The 25,202-nt window shown below is 45.6% G+C and overlaps 1 protein-coding gene across 1 annotated transcript; it reads left to right on the plus strand.

Annotated features, from left to right (window-relative positions):
* Positions 1-580: 580 nt before the first annotated feature.
* Positions 581-23,996, plus strand: SHMT2 (serine hydroxymethyltransferase 2). Its single transcript, XM_082212976.1, has 12 exons — positions 581-739; positions 3,714-3,905; positions 6,326-6,405; positions 7,689-7,889; positions 8,430-8,511; positions 16,987-17,109; positions 17,464-17,603; positions 18,317-18,482; positions 20,579-20,678; positions 21,806-21,961; positions 22,812-22,919; positions 23,566-23,996. Exons 1-12 carry the CDS (start codon positions 707-709, stop codon positions 23,691-23,693), a joined length of 1,509 nt encoding a protein of 502 aa, XP_082069102.1. The 5' UTR covers positions 581-706; the 3' UTR covers positions 23,694-23,996.
* Positions 23,997-25,202: the final 1,206 nt, after the last annotated feature.

Below are 25,202 nucleotides of genomic sequence, written 5' to 3' on the forward strand. Positions count from 1 at the left end.
AATTCCAGGGGAGCAGGAAAAGCAAGCCCCCTATAATATGCAGAAACAGTAGGGTTGCACATCTTTTTATCCGGCAAAGACCTGTGCCTATAACAGTCACGTGACAGACAGAAATTGAACAGGTGCAGCCTTCCCCTGCATGCCGATGTGGCAGAACCTGTATCGATTGAATTTCTAACTCTTAAAGCGACGGAAGCTTGGACAGGGACAATATATCTGTGCACGAGCAGCTGTATAATCCTACATGTGGCAAGGCAGACTGTGTACGTATGAAATTCAGTTGCGGTGCTAACAGGCAATATATAGTTCTGAAACTGAGCCCAGCAGCAACCCCCTTGTTTACAGAATTGCAAATTTCTCTGACACGTTACTGATGTCTATAATTTCCCTTTTTTGCGAGAGGAGAGCGGGGGCTTCTGTCCGTTCCCCGGGTTCAAATGCAAGACAAGTACGAGCTGCTACGCGCAGCCTGCAGGGCGATCCGCTCGGCTGACTTCCGACAAAAGCGAGCGAGGGAAGGGAGAAGAACTACATTTCCCATGATACCTTTTGAACCCGGTAGTAACTGGCAGTGGCGGAGGGAGAACCACGTGTTTCCCTTTCTCCAGCCCACCGTCCTCCTTTCAGATCTTGGAGACTCACTTAGCGTGAGCAACAACTAGCAAAACAGTTTGGGGCTTTTGCACTTTCTGCACCTTAGGCTGCTATGCTGCCTTTTCCCTTTAGACACTTTGCTAAGGTAAGGCGTGGGGAGCGAATGGCAGGAGGTGGGGAGGAGGTTGGATCTGCTGGGATCTCCTAAGTTGAGTGTAGGGAAGAGATGCAATAGGAGAGTGGGGAGGGGGGGAAGGGGTTTCCTTAGTCCCACGCACAACTTCACAGAAGTGCTTTGCAGGTCAGTGGCTGTGGATGTTCGGAGCACCTGGGCGAGTGCGCGTGGCTTGACTTGTAAAGTGGAACTGACCTGAGCGACACCTCCATCCTGCCCCTTCCTCCTCCCTCCCCATATGCGGGGCGCCAGGAGGCCTTTCCCTAGACAGTTCAGTTCTGGAGTGTCTGGGGAAGTAGTTTTTTTGCTCCTCGAGTGAGTGAAGATCTGTCCTCACTGATGGCATTCTCTCCCCCCCCCCCCATGGGACTGTTAAGTCGTGCAAGTTTGGAGAGGCAAGCTTCTTGGGTAAGGAGTTTATATACCCGCCTGAGGGTTCAAAGCCAGGGATCTGATAGCAGCACCGATCTGTTCGCCATTCTGCAGCTCAATTATTATTTAATTCTGGCTTAATGGCTCTTGGATGTGGCACCGAGCGAGGCGAAGAGTTATCTTGACGTTCCCAAGACTGCTGGGAGAGGTTTCAGCTGATAATAGAGTCTCGGTCACGCTTTGCTGACTTTTATAGGCTAATTTTTGTAGCATCTCTTTCCCTTTCTCACTGTCCTATCTGACATTGCAGCTTCGAGGGGAAGAAAGGGAAATTGGCAGAAAGAGGCCCAGGTTCGGAGTGGGGGAAAGTGGGGTGGGAGGAACTTGGGCAGCTGCTTTATCACCTTACCAAAGTCCCTTTGGCAGAGGCTTCTCTCTGGCACCAGATGCCATTTGATCTCTTGAACCCAGTCAATAAAATGACATACCCCCTGAAAACGGCTTCCTGATTCGCAGGCTAAAGATATCTGCATTGGGTAACATGATTACAACTCAAAATTAAAAGGAAAGAGTTTCTACAGCCAGTGAACTGTAAATATTTTGTAACCCTTCTATCCAGCAGTCAGAAACAAGTTTGTGCCTGCGCTTTACAAGAAAAAACAAACAACCTCTGCAATTTGTAGAATCACTTTTTGCTTAGAAAACGATGATGGTTTTTAAATGATGCAGGGAGTGTTTCATTCATAGGCCAAGATACATTATTGAGTTTTCCCTCCTTGCTGATGCAACCGAGATGAGCCGGTTACATCATCTGCAGAGGTGATTATGAGTTTTAGATGCTTTTTCAAAGTACAGCCTTTTTTATTTAAAAAGAAAAACTGCCTCCTTTTAAATGCTGTTGGCTGGCATTTGTGTTGCCTTTCTTTGAAACATGTGGGAAAGAAGTAGGGAAACAAAAGCAAACTCTGCGTGTGCACATGCAACTCCCCCCCCCCCAGCTGGACTTGCCAACTCAGCATTCAGCAGCGGCAGAAGTTGTTGTGTCTGCTGTTCTGCACAAATGAAGCTCACTTGACCATCTGCAACGTAACACCACAACAAAGCCAGCTCTGTTTCAGCAGCCCTTGAAGCAGCTCCTCCTGCCTCCCTGCCACCTCACCACTCCAGCTTTTTCTTTCGAGAATTCTCACTGTGTCGCTTTTTCAGTGACGGAAGTGGCAAGAAATTACTCCTTCCCCCAAACTCTCCATGTTAATGCAAGCAAATGCTATTCTGTAGGTCCATTGGGGCAACACAGAAAGAAGCTGATAAACTTCAACTATTTGCTGCTTTCTAGACTTCTTTTTTATATATGTTAGTTGGTTGGATGATTTATCTGCCTGCCACCCCCCAAACTTCATAATCTCCCACTGTGCTCAACAGCTGCCTTAGATTACAGAAGGCTGTAATATAAATTCCTCAGCACCCATCTGGTTTGCATGATAATAACCTAGTTCTGAAATGGACATAACTGCTAGGGAAAGGGGGCAGTGAGGAAGCCCCAGTTGGCAGCTCCAAGATCTAGCATGGCATAGTGGATGGATTCTTGCAGCTGGGCTGGGATGTGAAATCCCTGCTCAGTTACAAAGCTTGCTTGGTGATTTTCGGCTAGTATCCATAGCCCTATTCAGGCGTTATTCTCTGTGTCAGCCTTCCTGAACCTGATGCCCTCCAGATGTTTTGGAACTACAGCTCCCATTAACCAGAGCCAGTGTGGAAGGCATGTAGCAGGGACAGAGGGAATGTGTAGCTCTCTGGATACGGTTGGACTACAAGCCCCATCATTCCTGAAAACTGCCCATACTGGCTGGAACTGATGGGAGTTGGAGTCCTAGCAACACCTGGAGGGCCACAGGTTCAGGAAGGAGGCTAACATGTCTAGAAATGGAATATTGTTGCAGTGAGCTTTTTGCAGTCAAGAGATCATCAGATGCTTCAAGACTCATGGTTCTTTTTGTGAACGTCTATTGGTGTGTTTTTTTGAATGGTAGGGAAGCAGGTGAATGCCAGTAAACTCTCTGTGTACTGCTTATGGTGGGACTTAATCCCAAATCCATGATGGCTGTCTACCTCTAGAATGAGAAGGCTTATATTGCACAGGCGTACTTTCCACATGTGGGATGATACGCAGTGAGAGAAAGAGAGGTTGGTTGGAACACACACACACACACACACACACACACGATGGCAGGTCACCTATTTTGCAACATGTCACCTATTGGCTATAGACCTGATAAGGCTCCTACTACTGGTGTCAAGCAGGTCTCATGGGATACGCAGTCAGGGTCTCCCAGAAATCCAACAGGTTTGATGTATTCTTTGCTCCAGTAGAGCAGGTGCCTGGATTGCAACATGCGCAGCCAAACTTCCAAGATGGGTTGTGCACTTTGTTCATTCTAATGTGTGGATAGAACGCTGCTTGAATCCTCAAAATACTTTAGGATGGCCAGGCTAAAATAACCCTTTCTTTCTTTCTTTCTTTCTTTCTTTCTTTCTTTCTTTCTTTCTTTCTTTCTCCCTTCCCTTTTGCCAGCCCTTGCGGAGATGCTGCCAGGCTGCAGGGAGTTTGCGGGCCCAACACAGCAAAGCAGCTGCTGCATCTGCCAAGGAGACGCCAGGCTGGACCGGGCAGGAGAGCTTGGCCGAGAGTGACCCTGAGATGTGGGCGCTGGTGCAGCAAGAGAAGGATCGCCAGTGCCGGGGTCTGGAGCTCATTGCCTCAGAGGTGGGTGTCTCCTTCCTTAGCCCTGGAGTGCAGCACAAAAGGGTCTTATCCTTTGGCTGGCGAGTGCTGTCTCCTTCCTGGTAAGAGATCTCTCTTGGTCATACAGGCCTTGGGTCTGATCCAGCAGCTCTCTTACACACTTGAGAGTGCCGTAAGAGTGTATTCAGCCCCAGCCCCCTAAGCCACATTTGGCCCTTGTGTCTTCAGGCTGAGTCCTTGACTACAGCTATGGCCTTTTCCAAGGGATGCGATTGAGCGTTCTTTCTTAGTAAATTACAGGGGGAGAGGCTTCCTTTAACCTCATTTGAAGAATGCAGTTTGAGAAATAAATAGTTCATGAGGACTAGCTGCTGTGTTTTTAAACTGGGTTTTGGTTTTAATTCTTCCCTTATAATTTAAGGTAAAGGTACCCCTGCCCGTACGGGCCAGTCATGTCCGACTCTGGGGTTGTGTGCTCATCTCACTCTAGAGGCCGGGAGCCAGCACTGTCCGCAGACACTTCCGGGTCACGTGGCCAGTGTGACGAAGCTGCTCTGGCGAGCCGGCACCAGAGCAGCACACGGAAACGCCGTTTACCTTCCCGCTATAAAGCGGTCCCTATTTATCTACTTGCACTTAGAGGTGCTTTCGAACTGCTAGGTGGGCAGGCGCTGGGACCGAACGACGGGAGCTCACCCTGCCGCGGGGATTCGAACTGCCGACCATGCGATCGGCAAGTCCTAGGCGCTGAGGTTTTACCCACAGCACCACCCGCGTCCCTCCTTATAATTTAGTTGCTATTTAATGAATGATGTTTTATATCCTTCTTTTTATTATGTTTGATTAAGTTTTGGTGTTGGCTGCTTTTGAGCTCATTAGTTTTAAAGTGCCATAATAATTTGAGAAATAAATAATAAAACATTTGTAATGCACAGTTTAAATGCAAAATGTTTAAAGTCAGGACTGTAAAAAATATTTCAGATTCTTAGGTTTCAAGAATGAGGTCTTTTTAACAGGGCTGGAAAAGTGTCCAAAGGAAAAGAAAAAACGCTTTGGGATTTTCTACCCCCCTGCCCCCACCCCTCTGCTTTTATAATCTTTACCTGGATGTATGGGTTATTATGAATACAAAGGAAAGGTAGTTAATCTGGGTTCATGAATGCAGACTGCATAGGGGTTGGATCCAGATTAGGTCATGCTTAAAGCTAGACCCACTGACATCAATGGAGCTTGACTCCCATTCATTTCATTGGTTCTGCTCTAAGCATGACTAAATCTGGATCCAGCTCACAGGTATGGTCTTGTGTATATGACATGCATAGCTGGCCCAAGGCACTTTGCTGCCAGAAGCCAAGGGCAAGAGGCTTCCCTCCCCTACTCTACATACAAAAGCTGATTGACTGGCAGCTCAGTCTTCCTTCAGTGCTGGCAATGGGACAGCCTTCTCCACCACAACTTTTAGGCATCAGGCTAATTCCAGGAGCACAGGGCTGGCAGTGTGGTGCACACACAGCTCTGTCCTCAAACAGAGTACCAGGAGGGATCAGAAGGAATGGCCAGAGAGGCTGTTGCTGCCCCCTGCCCAGCGCCTCACTCTGGCTAATGCTAGGGCCGGACCTACTAGCTTTAGAAATGACTGGAGTGATAAAATAGCGTAAGCTAATGAAAGGAAGAGGGATTCTAATTTGACATAGAACTAGTCTGAGTTTTTCATTTTTTGAATCCAGACCCTGGTGTATGGGCAGGAGGCGATGTCTGACATTTCTCTGCATGTCTTCCTGCCCACTGTTCTGATCACCACACCCCCAGCTGCTACTTGGCCCCAAAGTTGCACCTCACTGTGGTCCCAGCCTGGATCACTCTCTCTCATCTATTTGGCCTTCCCCTTTGGATGCAATTCCTATTTCTCTTTTCAAAAGGACAAGCCTGGATAGACTGCTGCAGAGGAAGACTCATTACCTTGTCTGGGTCTTAGTTATATCTTATTGCAAGGTGAAAAAGTTACTCCATTTTTATTCACCTGGAAAGAGGAGCGTACAGTCTGAGGAACATGGCATAAGAGGGATGGAATGTTTCTAGCTCTCTATCTATTGCTTGTGTGTGATTCCCTTCTCTCTCTTTCTCTCTTTACCCCTCCATCTTTTCTTTTCAAAATACTGCTTATTAATTTTTCAAAAATTTTAGAAAACAATAAAATACAGTAGAAGAGAAATGGCAAATCATATTTTGATAAACAGTAGATATGAGTAATATTGATGACTAGTGTATCTTATACTTCACAGTAGGAATACAGACATAGGAAATGAGCTAAAAAGAAAGAAAAAAGGGGGTGAAAAAAATATCAATACAACTCTACAAAAATCATACTATTTTAGCACATTCCCTATATCAAGGAGTATGGGAAGCTCTTACCTTTTGAAACTCTTTCTCCCAAATTCCAGAATTTCTGCAGTCGAGCTGCGCTCGAGGCTCTTGGATCCTGCCTCAACAACAAGTATTCAGAGGGCTACCCTGGCAAGAGGTAATGCCATTGTCTGGGTAAAATAAATCAGTAATGGGTTGGGATGGAGGGTCCTGAAAGTGGATGAGCAGAGACCAGTTTTGATGGCCTGCTGGCCTGCAGACTCTTGCAGTGGATAAAAATGACGCAAAGATGTTAAAAACTTCTCACGTAGATATCACTGGTGCTCGAGTTGCAGAGATGTTAGGCCTGGTGCCGTCAGGTTTTTTTAGGCTGCGGATAAAACATGAGGGCAAGAATGCAGGAAAAGCACCCTGAGAGTCAGGGTGGCACCGTGGTTAGTGCTGGGCTAAGACCTGAGAGACCAGGGTTCAAATCCCCACTCAGTCATGAAGCTCACTGAATGACCTTGAGCCAGCCATAGTCTCTCAGTGCAACTTACCTCACCGGGATCTTGTGAGGATAGCAGTGGAGAGTGGGGGAGAACCACAAACATCGCAGAAAAGTAGTGCCATTAAAGAAGAACAGCAAGGGGCAAAATAGTGGTTCCCATTAGATGGGGGAGTGGTGGCCCTCCAGATCTTGATGGGATTCACAGCCCCAACCAGCATCACTGTGGGCCTTTAAATGTCAAAGTCGTGTCACAGGATGAACCTAGGGAAGAGCAGCTCACACTGTAATGTCTAAGGGCACCAAGGAAGAGGGATGGAAGGGGGTGAAAGGAGGAATAAGCCAAAGGAAGACGTAGCGTTAGTGGGAAGAAGCTATGGCTGGACAGGGGAGAAGGTGCACAAACTGCGTATGAAGAAAAGTCCTCTTTTCTCTTCTTCCTGAGACTGCTGTGGATAGCTTGGGGCCTGTTTCTTGCAGTGAAGAGACAGAATGCAACCGCCACTGAATTGTCCCGATGCGCCTGGTGTTTGCTTGACGCATGGAATGGTCCTCCCTTGGAAGAGGCCTGAGTGGAAGAGACTTGGGCACGGCCCATCTTGGGCCGGAGCTGTTGCCTCTTTGAGTGGTTGTCACCCACAGAAGCATGTTAGGATGAAATATTAGGAGTGACGAGAGGCGGGGGAGGGGCATTTTGTCATCTGGGAAAGGAATCTGGTAATGAAGAGGCGGGCGCATGAAAAGTCAGCTGTGGAGCACTGGGGTGGCAGCAGGAGGCTTTGCTAGGGGATGGTTGTCTTGGCAACTTCCTTTATATGTGGAGAGGAGAGAGGGGTCTCTCTTTGTTTCTCAATGTCTTCTTCTCTGGTTCAGAGATAATGGTGCCACCAGGGCAATGGATGTGTGGGCTGTTGATGTTTTAATTCTGCCTTCCCCTTTACATCCTGACACAGGTACTATGGTGGCGCTGAGGTGGTGGACCGCATTGAGCTGCTGTGTGAACGCCGGGCCCTGGAGGCTTTTGACCTGGACCCCGAGTGCTGGGGAGTGAATGTCCAACCATACTCTGGATCTCCTGCCAACTTTGCTGCCTACACAGCTTTGCTGCAGCCCCACGAGCGACTCATGGGCCTGGACTTGCCTGACGGAGGCCAGTACGTTCGAAGTGGGGTGTGGAACTGGGAACTGGCATGGCTAATAAAGGCACAAGTCAGGAAGCTGTAACTGAAGGAACTGGGAGGGGAGGTAGAAGGAGCAAAACTGCAGTGCTGACACAGTGGGTCTTTGTGTGGGGTTCAGGGCATTGTGCTTTTTCTTCACACTGGTGATAAAATCCTCCACAGGATAATGGTCCCCTGACAAAGCGAAATGTGCTGGCCCTTAGTCAGTTTAATATAGCAATTGGTTTTTCAACCTTGTGTCTGTAGAAGCTTCTGGTTCCTTTCTCCCTCTGGTTTGTGGAGATTTTGAACTCGTATTTTTTGGGGACATACTGTGCCTCATGTAGTTACTAGATCCTACTCTGCCCCATAGAAAATCCCGCTTGGAAGTGACTGTCCTACTTGAGGATGGGTAACTAGTTAATCTGTGGGTCCATTTGGGTGGGAAGGTTCTTACTTGGTCCCATGGTCAGAGTTCTGCTATGACTGCGGCTTAGATTATCTCCTGACAATATGTCTTCCCTATTCTTGCAGCCTAACGCATGGGTATATGTCTGACATCAAACGTATCTCGGCCACGTCCATCTTCTTCGAATCCATGCCCTACAAACTGAATGTGAGTGAACAGAAATGTGTCCCATCCTTCCTTATTCCAAAATACCCCCAAAGCAGGTTATATTCATAAATGAAACATAAAACAGAAATTTCTTGTTCCAATAAAATTCAGTCGAATCATTAAAACAGCAGTTTAGCAGGATTTCACAGACAATCATGGTGCTCATAAAAACCATTTTAAAGCATTTTAGAAGAAACAGTTTTACAGTCATGGTATGAGTGGTTAAGTAATCAAAATTTAGCTTAACCTTCCAACTGAAAAGTAGCTGCGGGAGGGATTTACACAAATATAGGGCCACCACCAAGTAGACCTTGCTTGTAGTACTTGCCAATCTAATTGATTTCAGCGTGGGGAGGCTGATGATGACGAGAATAAAGATTTGCCTTCATGTATACAAAATGTACGCCGTTGTGTGTGAAGTGTTAGCTGTGGTTTTCTTAAAAAATAGTTTTTATTAAGATTTTTCTGTGTTGCAAAACAGATAAACAGGGACTCACCTCCACGTTCAATTCATAGTCTTTTCTGCAGTTCATTTACATTTAGTGAGAGTCACTTTTGTCATAGACATCTTGCTGCTGGGGGAAGGAAGGGGGCAAGGGAGATGGGGGGCATTGTACTTTTGTTCTGTTGACTAGTGTTAGTGTGGGGGTTTGTGTCAGCATCATGTTGGTAGGTAGGGGTTTGGCACCTTTCCCCCTCCCCACCACCCCACCCATTTCCTCTGTGCTGAGAGTCTGCATAGGATCCTGCCTGCAGTTCTGCAGCCCTTCTACATACCATCAGCTGCCTCTACCCTGTAGTCAGCCACCTTGCCTGGAGAGGGAGACACCGTTGTGTGGTGTGTGTCCCCCCCCCCCCTTGTATCGGAAGATGAGAACTGGATCTGTCCAGTGGCCCAGATTGTTGTCTCTCCCACCCTCCATGGAGCACGGTTGACAGGGGTGTGGAGCCACCCACCTGCCAATCACTTTACATCATAAAGATGTCAGGTGACCCATTTTTGCCCACATGGTTTGAAATCAAACAATGCAGGCAAAGGCACAGCCTGAACAGAGCATTTTGCAACACCCTTGGGTAGCAGTCGACAAGCCTGACTATCAGGTGATTGCTGGGCCTTCTAAAGCCCAGTGTAGGGCTGGGCAATATAATAATAATAATAATAATTTATTATTTGTACCCCGCCCATCTGGCTGGGTTTCCCCAGCCACTCTGGGCGGCTTCCACAGAAACCAAAAAACACTAAAATATCATACATTAAAAGCTTCCCTGAATAGGGCCGCCTTAAGATGTTTTCTGAATGTCAGGTAGTTGTCCATCACCTTGACATCCGATGGGAGGTTTTCAACACTGCGATGCATCACCAGCCAAACACTGCGATCTGGTGATAGACCGTGAAGTTGAAACCAGCTGCATTGGCCCCAACCCACCAGGCATGGGGTGAAATTGCTGCAGCGCTCAGCGCTGGAACTGAGGCACTTTCACCCAAGGGTTTTGTGGGCTGGGACAATGCAGCTTGTTTGCACTGCTCAGGTGGGGGGCGGGAAGGCTCCCACCCCTAGCTGAGCAAGCCCAGTCTCTCCATTGAGGGGCAGGCAGCCGTGCGCCCCTGAACAGAGAAGTTTATTTTATTTTTATTTTTTTATAATAATTTTTATTACATTTTTTCGAAATTACAGAGAAAACAAAAAGAAAGGCAGAACAAAAGAAAAAAAGGAAAAGAGAACAGAAAATCTCAACCATTTCGACAACTTATTTCAAATTTCCATTGGACTTCCCCACATCTCCCACATGAATGCATTCTTGATAATAAAATTGTCAGCAAATTATACCCTTATTTCGTGTGTTTCTTTATATTTTCAGTTGCAATTTAAGTTTAAATCTCTTATTCTCCAATTACTCTAAAAATATAGCATAATATCCTTTTTACCCGTTTAAACTTTGATTCTTTCATGAGTGTTATCAGTTTCATAAATAATTAAATTTCATTGCTGGGGCTAACGTTCCAGATCATACGACGTCTTATGTTTCATACAACTTATAATATTTCTGCAAATAGTCTTTAAATTTTTTCCATTCCTCCTCCATTGCCTCTTCTCCCAAGTCTCGGATCCTTGCAGTCATCTCGGCCAATTCCATGTAGTTCATCAGTTGCGTCTGCCAGTCCTCCAGTGTGGGCAAATCTTGGGTCTTCCAATGCTTAGCGATAAGAATTCTTGCTGCTGTTGTAGCATACATAAAAAGAGTTCTATCCTTTTTTAACACCTTCTGGCCGACAATGCCCAGAAGGAAGGCCTCTGGTTTCTTGGGGAAGGTGTACTTGAACACCTTTTTTAACTCGTTATAAATCATTTCCCAGAAGGCCTTCAATCTTGGACAAGTCCACCAGAGGTGAAAGAATGTCCCTTCAGCCTCCTTACATTTCCAACATTTATTGTCAGACAAATGGTATATCTTAGCAAGCTTGACTGGGGTCATGTACCACCGGTATACCATTTTCATAATGTTTTCTTTCAAGGCATTACATGCCGTAAATTTCATACCGGTGGTCCATAACCTTTCCCAGTCTTCAGACATAATATTGTAACCAATGTCTTGAGCCCATTTTATCATGGCTGACTTAACTGTCTCATCCTGAGTGTTCCATTTAAGCAGCAAGTTGTACATTCTCGATAATACCTTGGTCTTTGGTTCTAGCAACTCTGTCTCAAGTTTCGATTTTTCCACCTGGAATCCTATTTTTTTATCTAGCTTAAAAACCTCATTAATTTGGGCATAGTGTAGCCAATTTTGCACCTTATCCTTTAGTTTTTCAAAGCTCTGCAACCTCCAATTACCTCCAATGTTTTCTATTATTTCCCAATATTTCGGCCAATGTGCCTCCATATTGGCTGTTTTCCGAGCTTTGGCCTCTATTGGTGAGATCCACCTCGGAGTTTTACTTTCCAATAAGTCTTTGTATTTTTTCCAGACCATATATATTGCTTTCCTGACAATATGGTTTTTGAACATTCCATATGTTTTCCCCTTGTCATACCACAAATACGCATGCCAACCTAACGAATTGTTAAAGCCTTCCAGATCTAGGACATCAGTGTTTTCCAATAAGATCCAATCTTTCATCCAGCAGAAGGCCGCAGCTTCATAATATAACCTTAAGTCCGGCAGGGCAAACCCCCCTCTCTCCTTTGCATCAGTTAGTATTTTAAACTTTATTCGGGGCTTTTTGCCCTGCCAGACAAACCTAGAGATATCCCTCTGCCACTTTCCAAAACATTCCACTCTGTCCACGACCTGCAAGGCTTGAAACAGAAACAACATTTTTGGCAAAACGTTCATTTTTATAACTGCAATTCGGCCTAGCAAGGATAATTTCAATCTTGACCAAATTTCAAAATCTTTTTTAACCTCTGACCAGCATTTTTCATAATTATCTTTAAATAGATTCAAATTCTTAGAAGACAGATTGACCCCCAGGTATTTCACTTTTTTAACAATGTTTAGTTCTGTTTCCTTCTGAAACCCCTCTGTTTCAATAACCGTCAAATTTTTCCCTAACACCTTAGTTTTTTGTTTGTTCAACTTAAAACCCGCCACCCGACCAAATTTCTGAATCAATTCCAAAACTCTTTTTGTACTAGGTTCTGGCTCCTGTAATGTTAAAACCAAGTCGTCTGCAAATGCTTTCAATTTATATTGTTTCGCTCCGACCCGTATTCCTTGTACCTGCCGATCCTCCCTTATCATATTCAGCAAAACCTCCAGGACCGAAATAAACAACAGAGGGGATAGGGGGCACCCCTGGCGTGTTCCTTTTTCAATATGAAGTTCTTCTGTCACCACATTGTTCACTATCAACTTAGCTTTTTGTTCTGAATAGATTGCCTCTATTCCATTCTCAAACCCCCTTCCCACTCCCATCCCTTCCAAATTTTTCTTCATAAATTTCCAAGAAATGTTGTCAAAGGCCTTCTCCGCATCAATAAAAATTAGCACTGCTTTGGTGTTAATATTTGTTTGTAAAAGTTCCAAAATATCGATAATGTTCCTGGTGTTGTCAAACAAATGTCTACCTGGGAGAAAGCCTGCTTGGTCCTTATGAATTACTTCATTTAGTACTTTTTTAAATCTATTAGCTAAAACATCCGCAAATATTTTGTAATCCACGTTTAGGAGTGAGATGGGTCGGTAGTTCTTAAGTTGAGTCTTTTCAGTTTCCACTTTAGGTATCAGTGTGATGAATGCTTCTTTCCACGTATCTGGTGCCCTCCCTCCCCCCATAATCTGGTTACAAACCTCCATTAATGGTTGTGTCAAGTAGTCTTTTAAGGTCTTATAGTATTTGGAGGTGAGTCCATCAGGACCTGGAGATTTGCCTAGCTGCATATTCTGAATGGCATCCTCAATTTCCTGTTGTGTTATTTTACAGTTCAAGATTGATCTCTTTTCTTGTGATAATTCTGGAAGGCCGTTTTCTTTCAAAAATTGTTCTATCTCAGTCGCATCCTCGGATCCTTGTGTATACAGTTTTTTAAAATATTTCTGGAAACACTTTCTAATTTCTCCCGGTTTCTGAATGTTCTTTCCATCAACTTCTAGATTGGTAACGTAATTTAATTTTTGTCTCTTTTTCAACTGCCAAGCTAGCAGTTTCCCACATTTATTCGCCGACTCAAAAGATCTTTGTTTCATTTGTTTAATCTTCCATTCCACTTCTTGATTAATCAGTTTCGCATATTGTGACTGGTGGTATTTAATTTCTCTTAAAGTCTCCTTTGATTTTGGGTTTAATCTTAATTTTTTCTCACCATCTCTTATCTTCTCCAATATCTTATCCTTTTTACCATTCCAGAACTTTTTCTTGATCGTATTCTGTTGTATCAGGAACCCTCTCATAACAGCTTTACTCGCGTCCCAGATTATTCTTTTTTCCACCGAGGTGTTCAAGTTAATTTCAAAATAGTCCTTTAAAGCTTTTTGGGCCTTCTTTACAATCTCTTGATCTCTTAACAGGTTGTCATTCATTTTCCATCTGAAGGAATCGGCAGTAGTAAGTCTCATTTCCATTTTCAGGGCGTTATGGTCGGAGCATGTCTTTGGGCAGATTTCTATTTTTATAGTCTTAGGTGCCAGCCCTCTAGTTGTCCAAATTTGGTCGATTCTTGTCCATGACAGATGGGCCTCAGAAAAGAAAGTTCCTTCTTTACCAAGGGGGTTTCTCGTCCTCCATAAATCAATTAAATCCATATTGTCAGTTAATTCAAAAAAGGTTTTTGGTAGTCTTCCATCTTTGGTCAAATTCTGGTTCTGTGACTTATCCATAAAAGTAGAGACAACCCCATTCATATCTCCCATCATAATGATGTTAGAATAGTCCAGATAGTCCAGTAATGTCTCATGCAGCTTCTTGTAAAATTCTGATTTCCCCTCATTTGGTGCATAGATTCCTAATACCAAGATTTTCTCTCCTTGGGTCGATATTTCAATAGCCAGGATTCTTCCTTGTTCATCTTTAAACAAAAATTTTGGTGAAAGGTTCTCCTTGGCGTAGATCACCACGCCTCTCTTTTTAACTCTGTCTGATGAAATAAATTCTTGGCCTAATCTTTTATTTATTAACACCTTCTTGTGTAACCTGGTCACATGAGTTTCTTGCAAACAAATTATATCCAAATTCTCTTTCTTTAGAGAAGTTTAAAGGAGCCAGCACCCTGCCTCTGGCTCGCTCCTCAGGGCTCCCTCCGGCTTCGGGTTTGGGGGGGGGGCGAGCGAGCTGCCTCTTCCTCTTAGCAGAAAGAGTCAGCCCACTCGCACCCCACTTGCTCGAAGATGGTGAGAGCCCTGCCGATGTGGGGGTGAGGGGCAAGTGAGCTACCTCTTTCTCCTAGGAGAAAAAAGCAGCCTGCTCGCTCCCCACTCACTTGTAAACGGAGGGAGCCTGATGGGCTCCGTTCTCAAGGCTCCCTCAAGTGTAATGGCACCTCCAGCTTGCGCAAGCCAGAGGCGGGTTGAGGGCACCGTTACACTTCCCCACTGAGGGACGGGCAGCCAGGCAACCCCAGAACGGAGAAGTTTAAAGGAACCACCTGCCAAGGGAGGAACAAGCTACATCGGCCCCTCAACCGTATGAGGGCCAGCCAGAGTGCAATGGCACCTGAAACCGCTGCTGCTCCTGAGTCCCTCTGCTGCCAGCGGCCGGCAGCAGCTTCTTTCTCCCTTGCGTGCTGAGCGCTGGTGGCAGAGGGACTCAGCAGTGGCAGTTTCACCCGCAATGTACTGGCGGGTGAAGCAGCCATTGCGATCCAGTCCTGGGTGATATATCAATACACCATGGGTCAGCTGATTGTTGGGCATTTGTGATGGTACCCAGGGCTTTGCAGTCCAGCTGATTGACTGTTCCTGCAAAATCTCTTTCTGCTCAGCCATGTCCTTACCTGCCCCACATCTGATGGCGTTTATGATGTCAGGTATGGGGCAGGTGGGCGTGACTTGGCTGAAATGGCCTGGCAGTCAAAGGGGGTCCTGTTGAGCCTGTTTTAATGATGCATTTACTATTGCTGTAACCTGTCCTGGGACCTTCGGGTGAAGGGTGGATGATGGTGATGATGATGATGATGATCTAGGTGCCCTCATAGTCTTCTCCCCTAGCTAGTTTTTTTGCAAACAAGGGCCAAGCTCTTTTAACCACATATAGATAATGCTTGGAAGCAATCCTTTCAGGAATCTGAGAAGAGGTCTTCCATAACGTGTGTAGCTTCTTGTTCCTCTTCATAACTATCCAAATTAGATTACATTATGCACAGTGCTAAAGAATGCAGATTAAATCATGTAAAGAAAAGAGTTGAAATTTGGCAGATGTGCTCAGTTTGCGAAGCATGTATGGATTTGGATTTCTTGGGCACCTGTTGTTTTAATACTGTCAAGATGGCTCTGTGCTATTCCTTTAGCCTCTTTTATCTTTAACCTCTCACTTCTTGAGTGCACTTTGCCCACTGATTATCCCTTGCACAAGATTACGGGTGAAGGAGATAATTTCATAGTTCACTCACATCCACTTTTCCTGAGTGGCTCTGAAGTGCGGTTGCTGTTTTTTCCCAAGGCAATGTAGAGAATCCTCTCCTCTTTTCTACTCCCCAAGAAGCGTCAGTTCTCTGTGTGCTCGACCACTTGGCCTGCCTCTGCCAGCTACACAAAGATGCCTGAGGTTGAGAAAACATGCTGGCAACAATGCGGCCTTCTTCTGGGAAGGAGAGGCGGCGGCGGTGGCAGCCTCTTTATAGTTCTGTATTCTCAGTCAGTATTGGCAGCCAATAAAACTGGTCGTGGAGAAGCTACCTGGTGGCAAAAAAAGAAAAGATCTCTGTTCTGATTTATTTATTTTAAAATTATCACAAATATAATGTAACAGCATGCAGAATTCAAAACTAAGAGTCTAAGTCCAGGGTAAGCTTGCGTAAGCATAAGTCTTAAAGAGCCTTTTTAAAAAAGCTTTTCTGTTTAATCATATCATCAATGCATACTGTGTTACAGTCAAGCACAAGGTAATAAGAATAAAAATAACTTAAATATTTTAGCTCTGGATCGTAGCATTTTTCAAATTGTGATGGTTTTTATGCAAATCCCAATTTCTTATCTATCTTAAATTTTGAATTGATTTGATGATAATTTAACCGATACAAATTCTTTAATCTCTTCTATTTTTCTCATTTTTGGCTCTCCTTTTGAAAAGTCTAACAATTCATTATAGGTACCCAGTTATCACTCATATTAATTTTTAATTTGCTTCATCTTCTGTTGTGGATAACCACCTTGGTGTTTTGTTTTCTAATAAATTTAAACAGGCATTTAAAGGTGGTTGCTATTATTTATTTCATTTCATTTATGAGTCTCTTCCCATGAAGCATCTGAAAGTGATTTCACATTACAGTAGAAAGATCTGTTAGAAATTTCCTATTGTATTCTGGTCTCTGCCTCACAAGAGACCCGAGGGAGGATATTCCAGAGGATGAGCCCTCTGGTGGAGAAGGGCTTTCATCCATGTTGCCACCAAATGACAAACTGCTTGTCATGGACTCCTCAAAAGATCTCAAATATCAGCTGGTCTGAACCAGAGAAGGCAGCCTGCTAGGCTTCCTAGTCTTTTAGCTAAAAGAATCCCAACTTGACTCACTGCAGCCCTTTCTGGGGTTTCATAGCCTGGGTGTTCCTGCGGCCTTCTCTGTCTTAGAAAGGCAGGACATCAGACTGTCTGCAGCTTCAGCCAGCTACAAGCATCTTAACAAGACACTAGGCAAGGGGGCAGTTGAGTTGTAAGCTAACTCGTCTTCATATGTGGGCTGGATTTGGTGCAGCCCATTGCCAACCCCTGGTCTATGGAACGTTTCTCTCCTGTGTGTGCATTTATGGGTGAAGGGAGAAATATTGGCTTAATCCCCATGTGTTAACCCATCACTTCCCTCCTCGCTCCCCACTCTGCAGCCAACAACAGGATTGATTGATTATGATCAGCTAGAAGTAACAGCCCGACTCTTCCGCCCGCGTCTCGTCATTGCTGGGACCAGTGCCTATGCCCGCCTCATTGACTACGCCCGCATCAAGAAGGTAGCCCCTGGGTGCAGTGGGAGGGCAGGCAGTTGTAGGGCTTTGAAATGCACCCCTGTTTTGTTGTAAGCCGCTTGAAGCATGTTTTGGGAGGGGGGTTGTGTGGAAAATCAGCATACAAATAAAATGACTGAATGAATAATGTTTATTCTCCCTATCCCATAGTAAAATTCAGTGGAAACGTGAGTGTTAGGGCTCAACTGGAACCTGTTTGCTTCTAATAGTTTTGGATCTGCAAGTAGCTGGACCTTCAGTTGGCTTTGGGCTGGAGTACAAGGGTGCTTGTTCCTTTTGCTTGCGAGGCATGTGGCAAGGAGCGTGGGAGCAGGAGACTGACCTGTTCTTCTCTGTCAGGTGTGTGAAGAGGTGAAGGCCTACATGCTGGCTGACATGGCCCATATCAGTGGTCTGGTGGCAGCCAAAGTCATCCCTTCTCCCTTTGATTATGCTGACCTGGTCACTAGCACGACTCACAAGACACTGCGTGGAGCGAGGTGAGCATGACAAGGACAGAGTGTGGGGTGGGGAAGCATCAGTCCTCATCATCTGGGGGTGGGAACCTGATGCCCTCCAGGTGGACTCCCATCAGCTCCATCCAGCACAGCCAATGAGCAGGGATGTTGGGAGTTTCAGCTCAACAACATCCAGAGGCGTCAGGTTCCCCCACCCCTGCTCATTGTGAACTCAGCGGAAGAGTGTGGGCTTTGCCCGCAAGGTGTTCCCCACCGCAGGAGGAGAGGGCCAGAGGTTCCTCACTCATTTTTCATCTCTTTGGGGGTTGTGAAGACCCTCTGTGTTGCCTCAATAATGGTACTTAATCTGCTCGGGAACTGTGAACATGGCTAACATGGTCCAGTTGTGAAATCTCTCTCGCTTCACCTGCAATCTTGTGCCTAGGGTAATTAGAAGGCAAAGTGCTCTCTCAGCGAGAGGTCAAAAACACTGGAGTTAGGACTTTTGGCAAAAGGTGTTGGGGAATATAAATAGAATTCTTTGCATAATTGTTAGTTTTGCTGGTTATGGGAAAGGCAAGGACTGTCTCCAGCTATTGGAAACCCTGTTCAGCTTCCTCTCTGGTTTCTGAAGCTTCAGTGGGCATTGCCCTAACCCTAACCAAAAAGCCTTGCACGCTTGGGACCTATATCTGAGGAGCCCTAGTGATTGATGTACTTTCCTGTTCACACTTCCACACTCTTGTCACATGCAGGTCTGGATTGATCTTCTACCGCAAAGGTGCCCGTTCCATAGACAAGAAGACTGGCAAGGAGATTCCCTACAATCTGGAAGAGAAGATCAACTTTGCTGTCTTCCCTTCTTTGCAGGGAGGGCCCCATAACCATGCCATTGCAGCTGTCGCTGTGGCACTGAAACAGGTGGGAAAGGGGAATAAGAGCCCTGCATAGCCTTTTGGACAGGATTTTCGACGTTAACTTGTATCACCACTTCGGGTCCCTCCGTGGCCTGAAATGAGCAACATTCACTCTTGGTTTCCCAGCAGCCTCTGCAAAAGAAAGCTGTTGATTGGCTAATCAAGTGCATTGCTCAGTGCAAATGATCTGTACCCCATAGTAAGCGCTTCTGTCTCCTTTTGAAACTTGCCTTGCCTTCACGCTTTGGCGTTTGTTGTGTGCTCAGTTCTTGTCTCTCTTGTCCTGCCTGTTTGCTTTGGTGGTCTGGACCAAGCCCTGTGTTTATCCTGCCCTGGACCTCAATCCTTCTTTCCATGGTCCTGATTCTGAAAATTCAGCTCATGAACCAGTGAGCCTGATATATATATGCTGTTCCATAAAGTTCTCTTATGTCTGAGAGGAGCTACCTTTTAATCAAAAATGTTGCCTCACAGGAGCAGTAAGGGCCCTTTGCTCTCCCGTCCTGCTGGAGTTGGGGCACAAACTCCCCATTTAGGGGTAGGCGCCCCCTGTCCCGCTACTCTCCTAGCAAGCTTCTGTCCTCCATATGGTCCAGTACATTGGCTCTCTTAATTCTGCTAGGAGAGGCTAGATTCCTGCATCTTTTAGAAGATTAGCTTTGATTTCTTTTTATTTCATGTTTTGGTATACTGCCCTTCCTATCCAAGGAAGTTCCCTCTAAGCATTTACAGTGCTAGACAATGACATAAATATGATGCTACCCCAAAAAAGCAATTGAAAGAGATGTACTTTACAAATTCACCACAACTTCAGAACCAATTTGGAAAGCAGAATGGGCAACTCATTGTTTAAAACATCATTTTCTTTCTTCTTGGTTACATTTAAAGTGCTTGAGAGAATAAAAAAATGCCATAGCCTAGTGCCTAAAACACAACAATGTAGGCACCAGATGAACTTCTTTGCAGAGGGGATTCCACAGCTGGGTTGCCACTGATGAGAAAGCCCCCTCTCTTGTTTCCAAGAGCGTAGCTTTCTCTGTTAAAGTTCTAATAACTAGTATTGGTAAACTAACTAGTATTAGTTTGCCAATATTGTGCCAGCTGATTGACTGCCCTCCTTTTGACCAGTTAAGTGCCAGTGTTGGAGAGTGTTCCCTAGAGCAGGAAGGGGGAATATCAGGCTCAGGAACCAAATGTGGGTGTCTAAACCCTTCTAGCTGTGCTGTACTTTTGTACTGTTTTATTGTTGTTAGCCGCCCTGAGCCCGGCTTTGGCTGGGGAGGGCAGGATATAAATAAAATTTATTATATTATTACTATTATTACCTGACCTTTGGGACACTCAGGTCATGCCCCCACCCCCAGTCCAAACACCCCTCTCCCCATTCCACAACCCTCACCAGCCCTGAGCCATGCCCTCCTTGTTCAGCTTTGCCTGTCTGGAATATGTCTCTGCTTCCATCGATCAGCTCGGGCACTGAGGTCCAGCTCCGAGGGCCTTCTGGTGGTTCCCTCCCTGCGAGAAGTGAAGTTATAGGAACCAGGCAGAGGGCCTTCTCGGTAGTGGCGCCTGCCCTGTGGAACGCCCTCCTGTTAGAAATCAAAGTGCTAAACAATTAAACAACCTTCCGCAGAAATTTGAAGGCAGCCCTGTATTGGGAAGCTTTTAATGTCTGATATATTGTGTGTTCTTTTATATTTTTTGGGAAGCTGCTCAGAGTGGCTGGGGCAACCCAGTCAGATGGGCGGGGTACAAGAAATAAATGGTGATTATGCCCTTGAAATGTGATAATGCCTCTTGCTTGTGTGGATGGAGGAAGACGTGTAGAAACCTGTGGCTTTTTTGCATGGCTGTGCGTGGCTCCTCCCACTTTTACTTCTGGTCCCGGCACTCAATCTTGGCTCGTGGCCCAGGGATGTTTGTCCGTCTGGCCTTTGTACTGAAAAAGGTTCGCCCTCCCAGCCCTGGAGTTCTGGGCTGGGAAGAAGCCGAGAGAGTGTTGCCCCTGCTTCCCTGTGGAGTGACAAAATGCTGCAAGTTGTGCTGCTTAAAGGAGAATTGCTGATTCTGGACCTCTTTGCATCCCTTTTTCTGTTGTAGGCCAGCTCACCCATGTTCCGGGAGTATTGCCAGCAGGTACTGAAGAACGCCAAGGCCATGGCAGAGGCATTGCTGCAGCGAGGATACACTCTGGTTTCAGGTATAGTGAGGACCCTCCGTTTGCTTCTGAGCAGAAGCACACAACCAGAAAGGTCACCTGGCGGAAGCTTTTACTGGGCTGTACCATTTCAGATTGCAGGTAGATGGCACATTTTAGGCATTCTCCTATATTAAAAGCTCCCAGCGTATACAGAAATTGGTATGTAGGGGAGAAGAATTCTAGGCTTAGTCATATCTCTGACCTTCTAGTTTAATGGTAGGCACAGGGAATTTTTAATATGGGATGGGATTCAAACATGTGCTTCCCCACCTGCGTCTGAAATGGCACATCCCAGCCAACGCTGCTGTGCCATCTGACTCTTCTGCTTGTGTGCTTTAGCTCTGGGTCTTGACTTTATTTTGGTGCAGTGGGAAGGGAAGTGTTGGGGTAGCTTAGCCAGTGAGTAGCACATGTGGAGATGTGAAAGCCTGTGGCTGTTTGTAGAAGCTGCTATTTGGAATGGGTGGAATAAGAAGGGATGTGGGAAAGTTTTAAATGCATTTTGATCAGTGACTGGAGTTCTGGTTCAAATCCCTCCTCTGCCAAGCTCCATATAGTAGTCTCAATCAAGAGGATATCTTCACCTTGGAGATGTGAAAAAGGTGCTCATATGGGACACTTTTTTGAAACTGCTGGTGTTCAGTTCCATGAATCAACCTCTAAAGCAGGGGTGCCTTGCCTCTAGCCCTCCAGATGTTGCTGGACCCCCATCAGCCCCAGCCAGCATGGCCAATGGCATCTCACAACATCTGGAGGGGCCACAGGTTAAGCATCCCTGCTCTAAACACAGTACTGCTTCTTCTACAACCAAGCAGTATATAAATTTTATGAAATGAATAAATAAAAATACATAGGATAGTCTATGAATTCAGTGTCACAGGTTTTGGGGGGTGGGATAGGAAAAGGTGGACACTAGGATGATTAGATAAATTCATGGTGGATGGCTCCATCAACATGTCCACCATAATGAAGAGGCTGTGTCGGCAAGCAACTAGGAAGGTCTTTAACCCAGCAGGGTAATTCTAGTGATCATCATAATTGTTATGAGATGGACCTATTATTTGAGTATTGAGAATGGATGCGAGTTAGGAAGGTTATACTCTGTCTATCTCTATCTCTCTGGTTAGGTGGCACTGATAACCACCTGGTACTTGTGGACCTGAGACCAAAAGGCATTGACGGGGCCCGGGCTGAGCGGGTGCTAGAGCTGGTGTCCATAACAGCTAACAAAAACACCTGTCCTGGGGACAAGAGTGCATTGACACCTGGTGGCTTGCGGCTTGGTAAGAACAATGACTTAAATAAAAAAGTCAGGTGCTTGGCTGTTTCTGATGTTCAGAGATGCATATAATTACACTGAAATAATCCAGATTCTGCCACAAGAAAAGCTAAACTCTGCTTTGAGACGCCTTCTTTTTAAATAATATCAATTATTTTTGCTCAGGACTGCTAGGGAGAAAAATGGTGGGAAGGGCATGGAAATTTGGAAATAGGCGCACTACTCACATTCCATGGATGCATCTTGTGAGTGCTGAAATCAGTACTGGGCCCAGATTTCAGCAAGCTCAGAATCTTACTCATGTAATAAAAACAACAACTTTCTAGCCCTTAAGGCTGCAAAAATAGGCTTGAAAGTATCCCAGAAATTAGAGTGAGGTAAGAAAGTTCCAGTATCTTGTAAATTTTTGCCCTTAATTAGTATAATAAATTAAGCAGAGTAAGCAAATCGCTATAAATCACCTCATTTCCAGGTTCTTGTTTTCTTGGCCCAAATTACTTCATTCATTCATTCACTTTTAGTGCAGATTATTTATACTAATGGGGAAGGAAGGCTGAACTGGGATAGGACACTACAATCCATGAGGTCTCTTCTCTTCTCACCCCCTCCCCCGCAGTGTGCTCCCCAACACACACCTGGAATACCAATTGCAGAAAATGGTATTGGTAGGTATTGGTGACGTTTTTGTAGGCAATCCGTCAATATGATTAAGAAAGAGAGTAAGGAGCATGGAGGTCTTTGAACTCCTTGTCAGGTCTGTGTGTGTGTGTCCTTCTCCTGCTTATGAGCTTTCACACTGCCCAGGGTGTTTATTCTTTCAAATAGAAGAGCTGTTCTCTTCCAATCCCTCACAGGGGCACCTGCACTTACCTCCCGGCAATTCCGAGAAGGCGATTTCCAGAAGGTGGTGGAGTTCATGGATGAAGGAATCCAGATTGGGCTGGATGTCAAAAAGAAAACCTGTAAGTTGTTGGTGTGTTATGGAAAAGCTAGCAGGTTGAATTGGGATGGGTTGTATGCATGTTGCAGTTACTAGTCCATGTTGACTATCACTAACTCGAGACTTTGACTTCTTTAGTGGGACATCCGGGCGATCTGTTTGATAGGCTCATTATATTCAGGGCTCCCCCCCCCCAGCTGGAGCTCACAGGAGCTCAGCTCTGGCACCTCTCAGGTGGGTGCCATTGCCATTCTAAGAGAACAAGGGAGAAGTTTACGGTGAGCTCCGGCACCTCTTTTTCTAGAAAAACAGCACTAATTACATTTGCTGTTTCTGAATGATGGATTTCCTTGATTCAGCTGAGACCCAAGAGGTCATAGAACATCCTCTGAAGGTCAGGTCCCCCCCCAACTGCTTTATTGGCCCTGCTCTGTGCCTTTTAACGCAGAGAAGTTGAGCAAGTCAAGATTTTTCCACCATGTGTCTCTATGTAACCAAAAGTTGGTTAAAGTGGTAAAATGGGGGTTCCTGATTTCTCAGGCTTGGCCCCAGATTGAGGAGTGAGTACATTCTTAGATAACTGAAAGTCCTCCCTCTGTGCCTCAGTCTCCCTTTGTTTTTGCAACTCCTGGTTTACTTATATTCCTGCTCTCCTTCTTTTCCCACAGCCAAGCTCCAGGACTTCAAAACCTTCTTGCTGGCTGACCCAGAGACGAAGCAGCGCCTGTCTGACCTTAGGCAGCGTGTTGAGACCTTCGCCCGTGCCTTCCCCATGCCTGGCTTTGATGAACGTTGATGTTATGCCCAACCAGAGACTGTCTGATTACCCCCAGATGGGCGGGGCTTGCCAGAGGCCAGGTGCTTGGGGTCCCTGTAGTCCTACCTCTGAGAGCCAGCCAGCAGGTGCCCTTTTCTGGAAGGGTGATTGCCTTGGCCACCTTTTCTCCTTCTCCCAATGCCCATTTTATAGTGACTCAAAAACAACTGACCTCCTTTCCGTTTTATAGCAGGACTAGTCTCTGATCCACAGTACCTGTGTAATATTTTCGCCTGCCCACTATGCAAGATGGGTTGTAAGAATTAAACAGCTTCATCTCTCTCCCTTGACTAAACCAAAACAGAGTATTTTTGAAACTACCTTCTGATGTCGTGCCCTTTGCCATCCATGTTTGAGAGTGTTTATGTATACATGTGTACATCCTCACAGTACCTTCTCTGCCCAGAAGCACACAGCCAGCCATATTAACATGCACACTTGTGGGCTTCTAAGTACCATGCAGACAGAATTATGCTTTGTGAGATTGTAAGAAGAGCCTTGCTGGATCAGGCCAAGTGCTGCTGGGAGGCCCAAAGCAGGACCTGAGAGCAGTCACTCTCGCCCGCTGCTCAGAGGCCTGTGCCTTCCATCCTGGGGGTCGGCTCTTGGTGGCTTCTGGTCATGATGGCTGTATGCTACCTCCCGATTCAGGGTCTGTGTGCCTGACTATGTAAAGAGAGCACTTTTTCTGTTTATTATAGAGCTTTAACATTAGCTTGTCCAATGAGAGCACAGAGAGGAGTCCTTTCCTTTGACATGGTGAAGGCAACATGACTTGTTTGTTCCCTGAAATTCTGCTGTGGGGAAATGGTTCTCTCAATGCTCCCTACAGGAGCCAGAGATGCAGCCTCTGCAACCAAGTGGTTCTTGCAAGTTTCCCAGCATGTTGTCTCCTTGTTAGGGCATATGTAAGGCTGCTTTCGCAGTGTCAATATTGCACAAAATATCTACTTGCTATAGGCTTATTGTGTGAAAAATGGATTCATGGACTGGCCCTGTTTTATTAAACAGGAGCACATCCAGCCCCTCCCCCCCCCTCAATGTGACTGTAGGTAACTTTACTACTTGGTAAGCTGGTCTTCTCCTAAATCACTGTCTGTTCATTTCTGGTTGGGTGAAGAAGTGTGGTTTAGGTATTTGTTCTGACCAAGTGGCTTAATGACAGGATTCTACATGGTAAATGGACCCCACTCTTCCCATCCACTACAGACAGGAAAGGAATTGAGAACACACTTGTAGAGGAGAACTGCAGAATATTCTCACATGCCAACGCATGCAACCTTTTAAAAGCTGCAAACATAACTCCCAACTCCTGCATATTTTCTGTTTCTCAGAATTAGGCTTGTTGCTTCCTTCTGCATGCTGACTCTGCCTTCTGTAGAGGGATGTTTCTTGTGGAGAGCACTCGCTACATGAATCTACTAAACTAGATTTTATTTGGATGAAGGATGGTGCATACAAGCTTCTCTAAGTCTGGCAGCGGTGTCT

The sequence above is a fragment of the Podarcis vaucheri genome, assembly GCF_965113315.1.
Source record: "Podarcis vaucheri genome assembly, chromosome: 2".
In the NCBI taxonomy this organism is placed as follows: Eukaryota; Metazoa; Chordata; class Lepidosauria; order Squamata; family Lacertidae; genus Podarcis; species Podarcis vaucheri.